This window comes from Takifugu rubripes, chromosome 13 (assembly GCF_901000725.2).
Source record: "Takifugu rubripes chromosome 13, fTakRub1.2, whole genome shotgun sequence".
Classification (NCBI taxonomy): domain Eukaryota; kingdom Metazoa; phylum Chordata; class Actinopteri; order Tetraodontiformes; family Tetraodontidae; genus Takifugu; species Takifugu rubripes.
The window spans coordinates 4,265,573-4,273,772 of record NC_042297.1 but is presented as its reverse complement, the minus strand read 5'-3'; the positions used below and the strand labels follow the sequence as shown (position 1 = coordinate 4,273,772).

The following is an 8,200-nucleotide window of genomic DNA, read 5'->3' as shown; positions in this document are numbered from 1 at the left end:
TCTCTCTCATATCTCCGGTCCAAAAAAAGGTGTGTGTGGGGTTTTATACTTTGGATTCTGTAAAAATGTGCTTCTTCAGGATGGATCAAATCTGTGTTCATGAGGGGATGCATCCATTTTCCTCTCATTCTGTCTTTACTGGAGTGTTTCTTTCAGCTATTTTCTAAATTTAAAAATGACTCTCTTTACAGAAAAGTCCCAAATTTTGTCTGTGATATGCTGTGAAGAGCTTTTAAAAGCGTTTTAAAATCACTTTAGTATGAATGATAAAGTTTCTCAAAAAGGTTGTTACCTTTAGGATGAATGCAGAGAAGTTTAATGAATTCAAATGAGGTCTTAAAGTGTTTAAAGTAACGCCTCACACAGAAATACTGAAGTTTCTTCTCTTATCTTTGGTGCTCTTTATCATCCTGATGGATTTACAATGAGCTCTTCCTGCCCTCTCTCCAACATCACGGATACTAGATTGCATTTTGCAGTGCTGCTCAAGATGCCAATAGAACACATTTAAGGAGAATTTCTCTCCAGAGGAGATGATCCAGTTACTCAGAATAATCCACAAAACTCAATATTGGCAGTTTCATGAAGCAACTATTGAATCTCAATGCTGGAAATGTGTTTGTGACAAATCACTTCGGAGCGTGAGTGAAAACATTTATTCACACAGAGCAATGATGAATCTTATATTACAGGATGACACACAAGCAACTGGAGACTACTCATAATATCAAGCGAGCATTCACTGATCAATGAGGAAGCGTTCAACGTTCTTCATGTACGCTGGTTTCAGGTAGCCTTCTAATTCACTTTTCTTCAGCCACAGAAATGGTTTGTTTGTGCTTGCTGGGGGGGCTCGATGTGACAGAACAGCCTTGAAGAAGAACACTTTCATTCCAATCAGGCTATCTGTCCGCGCACCTTTGGGCAGTTTGTACTTGTACACCCCGCAGGGGGCGTTGCTGAGGAACGTAGCCTTGAAATCAGCTGCAGGAGGAAATAAACAAGCTGTTAATTCACCCAGAGACAAGAGCACGTGTTCTTAAACTGAGCACAACACAAATTAAATGTGTCATCATAATCAGGTTTTAACTCTTCCGCTATAGTGACAAAAAAGAGGAGGAATTAGTACATATTTGTGTCATTTAAACATGGCTTCAAGACGCCACGGCGTGGCCGCTTTACAGATTCCCGCGTAAGTCTGACAACATTAAAAATGGCTCATATTAGACGCTTTAAATAAAATCCTTCACCAAATGACAAGCCTTAATGTCAAGCGGAAAGTCTTAATGGGGAGTGATTGATTAGGCTGGAACATGAAAGGTTCATGAGCAGCGCGGAGAAGCTGTCTGCTGTTATTTAACATCCTGAAGGATGAGCAGAGACTGGCGCCACTGCTACAATACGACTGGTCAAACTCTGCAAACGTGGATGAAACTGTAAAGAGTCTCTTGTTGCAATTGAAGCTGAGTGTTCTCAAAGTACCAAAGAGCTATTTTAGGTTAGATCATACTCGACTTATCCAAACTGGGTCACGGTTGCAAAAAAATAAAAATGATTTTGCTAGTAAGAAACGCGAAAGCAGCATGTGAATAAAAAAAAAATATATATGTGTGTGTGTGTATATATATATAAAATATATTGATTCAAATATATTTTGAAGCATCTCTGGTGGAACAGAACACACAGGTTTCCCTTTGAGAGAGCATACTAACACCACTCTTTCCACCTCAAATCGCCAGTTTTTCCAGCTTGTTCTGTCAACAGACACAGTCAAAATTCCTGTACAGCCGAAACAGAGATTTTTACGCTGCAGCCATCACATCATTAAACCAGCACAAGCAACATGCACAAGCATTTTTACTTCTACATCACAATGTTCTAAAAATCAATAAGCACACTAACCCAGACCGCCTTCATTTGCTTCAGAAACAGCTAACAGAACTTTGGAAAAACCTGTTTGGGAAATAAACTCATTGCTTAGTGTGGAATGGTGCACTTATGTTGCCCTCTAGACAGGTCCAATTGCATTTTTAAAAAAATCCTGGCCTTTGACTAAAATTTTATAAACTTAATCTCTGATTCATCCATATTAAAATGATTAAAAAGGGACAAATCTGTTTGTTTCTACAAACTGACACCTAATGAACTACAGATCTGGGGACTGGTCCTTTGCTCACCACCCCCCCACCTGCTTGTGCTTTTGGGAGAAAGCAGGCAACAAATTCAATCACATCTTCCCGACTTGGTCTCAGATGAGGCGTTAGATTGTTGTGAGCCAACATCAACGTGTAGATGTATCAGTTTCAGTTTGGGATAATTGGCAGAAGCTCACGGCATTAGCGGCTGCAACAATAACAACATAATAACAGTCAGCTTTATAGCGTCTGATACACAGATGGCATCAGGTTTGTATTTGCAGATAGTTTGTAATGGTCTTTAATTTAGGGCAGGACAAAATATGCATGATAAACTGACAATTTGCAGCGAAACTTTGTGTGCATGGATACGACCCGAGAGGCTCGTTACGGTTTATGAGATGACAATGGCTCTTTCCTACAACATACAAAACACTTCTTGGATGTGTCTCTTCTCATTAAGAGCAACTAAGATGCAGGAAGAAAACAGGAGGGAAACTTGGCTATAATTTAAATAAAATGAGATCTGACACTAGAAATACTTCAGCCAATATGGTTGCATTTAGTGGCTCATTTTTTAACATTAATTATTAAATCAACATTAGCTTACGGGGTCCACCGAGCATTTACACAGCTATAATGTATTGTGAAGTAAAAACAATGCAGATGTATAAAGCTCAGCATTGAGAGTGCAGTTAAAAACATGGACATCTGTGTTTGGATTGGCTGCCACCAGCTAGGAGGAAAAAAGCACTTTCATTTAGCACACAAGGGAAGCGTGACAGTCATTGTGAATCGAAAACAGGAAATTACTGAGTTTCTCTTCACGGCGACTGTCCCCAGGTAACAGTGGAACCAATGGCATAAACTGTAAAAACCTTTAGCATGTTAGAAAAAAAGAACCCTGCTGCTGCGAGAAGATAGAGGCACGAAATAGAGACAACTCATGACGTGCTCTCAAATTGAAAATACTCTGGTGTGTGTCGATGGGTTTCCCCCGGCAACCGTGACAATGTCAACTATTGTGAAATTGTTGTAAGTTGTGACAAACTTGTTTCTCATTTTATTACATATCAAAACAGTCTGTTACCAGAGAGGGAGGCAAGGGCTCTTTCAGCCGTCTGCCGCAGGGTTTCTCCTTCCTGCCACTCGCTCTGTGGCATCAGCCACAGCTTCTTGTCGCCAACCTGGTGCTCGGACAGGAGGAGCAGCGAGTCGGCCATGCAGCGCTCCAAAGATGTCAAGTCTTTTTCCGCGTCAGCTGAAGGGGAAACAGAGCATCAGCATCTCCACGACGACGAAGGCGCTTCCGTTTTTTGAGAAAAATTTGCATACGCTTTGGAAATGTCGCAGGAAATAAAATGCAAATTGGGAAGTGCTGGAGTGAAGAGACTTTCTGAATGTCAAGAAAATCTAAAACTCCTATTCTGAACTTTATAAAACTCATGCCTGTAAGATAATATCCCTGAACCTTTATAATATAATGACCCTTTTACTCTCTTTACTACTTGACTCACCTCAGCTCTATGAGGTTGTGACCACCGGGGCTGAGATGCCAAGACAGTAATACCGATACAACAGGTAACATCAAAACCCAGGTAGACCTCCCACTCACACCGTCAGGCACAAACAATCTGCCTACACCAAACAGTCACTGCTCCTTAAGCATAAACACCTTTAAAATAACTACCCACATTCCTCACATATGATAAACTTTGCCTGACATCTCAGGTGCCAAAAGCATGAAGACCTTTGTCTAAAAGGTCAGTCTGGTTTACAATCGCAGGAAGAAAATCAGAAACTCCATTGTGCGCTGCTAAAAAACACGAGGGAGACTTTAGGGTCAAAGAGAAGAAGATTCTCTGGAATATCTGGATATTCTGCTGGCTGTAGCTGTTTCTGGAAGCTGTTTCTAAAGGTAACATGAATGCAGCAGTATTCAGTAAAACAGCTGAGGTGAAATTTCAGTTTCCATCAAGACAATGACCCAAAGTAAAAAGACACAAGAGGACGACATAATATGGAGAGTCAAAGCTTAGATGATCCAAGCGAAAATCTGTGGCAGGACATGAAAAGGGACACCTAGTCCCCTGTTCGCGCCTAGTCCCCTGTTCATGCCTAGTTCCCGTCCAAGGAGAGGGAAGAATGAGGAATGGTGCCAAATAGAAGTGTCAGGATGGGCCCATTTTGACCGAGACAATGTTGATTGTTTGTGAGGCATTGGACAGTCTGTGGCTGTGCTGCAGCACAGTAATGTCCTGCACAACTGCGATAGCAGCCAGCTTAGTTAAGCAGCATTTGTTAGCAGTGGGAAAGCAACTGAGACAAGCTGACGAGTACAGGAGAGCAAATCATGTGACCTTGATTGCTGTTTTTGTTCTCATTTGCTGCAGGTTACACTTCATTCTGACACAATGGCGATATTCATATCCAACATTCCCACCCGTTCAAACAGTTTATCCATCCCTCATACTGACCCCTGACCCGTGGGGCTGGCTCAAAGTTTTTCAGCTTCTGTTCCCACATGTCTTCCAGATCCTGAGACAGCACAATTTCCTGGCCTCCACGGCTGTCTTCTTCATCCGAGTCGTAGTCGCCTGCCTGCTTTCGACGTAGCCTTTCCACATCTTCCAGTAGCCGCATCTCATGGTCAGAAATTAAACTTTTCTCCAACTCCATCTACGAGGACAATGTAAGTGTTAAATACCCTAGAGGCTACAATAATTACGATAACATCTCAAATTTTGATATTTCAAGATAATATTTTTAAGTTAAAATAATAATAATAATAATAATAATAATAATAATAACACCTCTTGTGAAAAAAATAATGAATCTACTAACCTGCTGCAACATCTCCTTGAACTGCTGCTCTATTGGGGAGCATTTCGCCGAAATGACCGGAAGCCTTTGCAGACACACAGCTGCCAGTAAACGCCACGGAGAGGTTGCTTTTTCTATTACACTTCTGGTTTGCAAGGTCTGTCGGCAAAAAGATGTGCTGAATCCCTGGCAAAAAACATTGTTTTTAGACCATGTCCTCCTAAATTGAGAAAGAATCGGTATCACAGCCCGACTCGCCATCCTTTTACAGGGCGCAGCCATCTTTTTTGCTGCGTTCATGGTCTCTTCGGGAATTAAAGCACCCCTTGTAATAGCCCGTAACGAACCAATGTTTTTTCAAAACTAAGCATTCTATATATGATCAAAGTGGAACGTGTAAATGTGAACTCCAGTTTATTTGTTTAATATTAGTTTATTTGTTTGTTTGAGGCAGAATGACGATCACAGAAAAGTATCAGTTCGGATGTTGCGTTATCTACGATGTTTTTCAAGGCCACATCCCCGTATTTTTGTCCCACAATTCTTTGTAAAGAAAGGACGAACTATTCGGAATAAAAATGGGGGTGAGCGTTAAAGTAATATAATAAATATAGACATTTTAGCATGCATTTACTCACAAAATAATACACAGGCTATTAAAATGAACTATATCAAGAAATACATGATCAATGTTGATACCATTTTGGACTGTATTTGCAGTAACTATTTTATGGTAACATTCGCTTCCCTCAAAGAATAGTACAGTTGTCTGGTCTGAATCGCAGATCTTCAATGTCACGTTTGTTGTTTGTGTAATGCGAACTGTATGACAGCGAGTTAGTTTGTAAACCTATTAAACATGTATACATTAAACTGCACATTGATTAATTCTGTGAGTAATGTATGTCGACAGCTGACTGCATCCTTAAAAACAAACGGAATGTAAGTATCGCTAAATGGGTACTAGCATCCTTGCTAGGCATTGGTGAACCATGTTTCGAGCTAACATTTAATTGCAATGAAAATGACTTTTTATTTGATAGATGTGCAACTTCTGCGTTACAACGAACATTATCCAGCAGTGCTGTCAGGCTGCACGACACCAAAGAATCTGCCACAACATCCAATGAAAGTTCAACGTTCAGGTGAGTAAAATCAGCGTGATCTCTTCATACCAGTCAGTTTCTGACACAATTTTCCAACATTGCTTATTATGAAATATTAAAATTACTTTTCTGCTTTTAATACTTCAGCCAGTTGCCTCCACTTCCTGGTCAGGACAGTCCACTGAGATGGGCAGGGAAGTCGTTTGAGGAGTTACCCATCGCCCACATTAAAGCCACATATAACAAGTGAGTATTTAGATTTAAGTTAACTGTTATACCCATCAGGATATCACTGACAGCAACTGTCTATATTTGTAAAATGCTCATTCTTTAGCCAACTGCATGTCGGTGCATCCAGAACAGAACCAGTTAACATGGAAGAGGCCACACTGATAAATGAGAATGGAGAGCAGTTGACATTAAACATATGGTGGTATCAATGTAACTGCAGGAACAAAGTTGTCACTAATGTTTGCAACACATTTCGCACTTAAAATTGGCATTATATGCTGTCTAATTAAAGTGATTTTAGTCCCTCTTGTCTAAGGAATGAACAAAAATGTTAAATATTGTTTCAAATATAAAGAGTAGCTTACAGGACATTAAGTAGAATCACATTTGGAGAATTTGCTCAGATCTGACCTTTTCTGTCTAAAATCTAAGGAAATACTTCACGTCTTGTCAAACAGCCGTGTCGGTTTGTGAAGTAAAGGGTTTCGATGCATTACGAAATGGAAGATTTCATCAAGTGTCCTGTTGTTCACCAGCACACACATCCAGGTGACAGACAGTGAAGGAAAATCGATGGTCAGGACATCCTGTGGAACAGAAGGTTTTCGGAACATCAAGAAATCCACCCCTATTGCTGCTCAAACGGCTGGCATCTCAGCCGCTGCGGTAATTTCTTCCATCACACTTCTGGCTTGTTTTTAAAAGATGAGGCTTTTGCAACAAATCTCTCAGTTAAGTTCATATTTATTTATTTTTTGCCAATTGAATGGCTATTTTATCAATTTGGAGCATCGGGTGCTGTATAAGTGAGATAGTCGGCTGAATTCTGCCAGTTTAAAGTCAACGCTAATGGGCTGGTGGGCAGTCCAGTCTGTTTTTCAGCTGACTTTCCTGCATGTTTGCTACTCTCTTCTGGCATTGATTAGTGTATAATACTAGAGTTTAACTGCATTAAAGGTTCTACTCTGGCTGTTCTGATTGATGGAGTCTGTCCTCTTTGTGTCTTCATTCAAACAGAAAGCCACAGCGAAGGGATTGTTGTTTGTTCGCGTGGTTATCAAAGGCCTTGGTCCTGGACGCTTGGTGAGTTGAATGGTTTGCGACTCCGGTTCCCACCATCATTATGGGTTGTCATTTTATTCTCAAATTATACACTACTTAGTCATTTTGTGCCAGCTCCATGACAGTCAAAGTGTAGCCAACGAAAATCTTAGATAATTATGGGTCCTTTTTTTGTCACTCTGTATTTTGAGAATTTTAGTAATTGTGTATGTGTTTACTTGTAAAGAATGGAATGATTTAAACCTGGAGATAACATTGTCACTGTGCTGAAGATTTGGTTAATCAGTTTAATAACCCAATACTAATAAAGGATAAACTCAATTATATAGTTGAAAGAGATCATGTTTAAAAAACTGAATCCATTCAGATCGTTTTTCAGCGGGTTAGTTTCAGCTTATTCATGTTTCAGGCAAACTTTTTTGAAATTTGATAGAAAAAGAAATAGTATTGGCCTGGTGTAAATATTTGTAAAAATCACAGCCAAACGTACATTTAAAAGAGAGGGAATAAAGAGGATTGTCATTAAAAACAGAAACCCGTCGAGTCTTTTGCTTTCTGGATGAGCAACCATTTTTCTGTTGTGCAGTCTGCAATCAAAGGCCTCACGATGGGAGGGCTGGAGGTGGTATCGATCACTGACAACACCCCCGTGCCTCACAACGGATGTCGCCCACGCAAAGCCAGGAGGATGTGACCCCCCCGCAGCGGAACGAAGCCGCTACGTAATGTGCTAATAAAGTGTTTTGTTGTCTCATCCCTGGCTCTGCGCTGATTTTACACCGTTGGCGTGTGGAATGAATTGCAGATGGTGTAAATAATGAGCATCAAGCAGGTGTCTCAGCC

At 40.5% G+C, this 8,200-nt stretch overlaps 2 protein-coding genes across 2 annotated transcripts; one reads left to right on the top strand and one right to left on the bottom strand.

Moving 5' to 3' along the window:
* Positions 1-641: 641 nt before the first annotated feature.
* Positions 642-5,273, bottom strand: mrpl46 (mitochondrial ribosomal protein L46). Its single transcript, XM_011609524.2, has 4 exons — positions 4,980-5,273; positions 4,613-4,814; positions 3,226-3,396; positions 642-984 (listed from the first exon to the last, which is right to left on the bottom strand). Exons 1-4 carry the CDS (start codon positions 5,256-5,258, stop codon positions 740-742), a joined length of 897 nt encoding a protein of 298 aa, XP_011607826.2. The 5' UTR covers positions 5,259-5,273; the 3' UTR covers positions 642-739.
* A 437-nt stretch (positions 5,274-5,710) lies between these two features.
* Positions 5,711-8,112, top strand: mrps11 (mitochondrial ribosomal protein S11). The gene is made up of 6 exons (XM_003969411.3): positions 5,711-5,900; positions 6,002-6,103; positions 6,212-6,310; positions 6,832-6,961; positions 7,313-7,378; positions 7,944-8,112. The coding sequence occupies exons 1-6, from the start codon at positions 5,818-5,820 to the stop codon at positions 8,049-8,051; spliced, it is 588 nt and encodes a 195-aa protein (XP_003969460.1). The 5' UTR covers positions 5,711-5,817; the 3' UTR covers positions 8,052-8,112.
* The last annotated feature ends 88 nt before the right edge of the window (positions 8,113-8,200 follow it).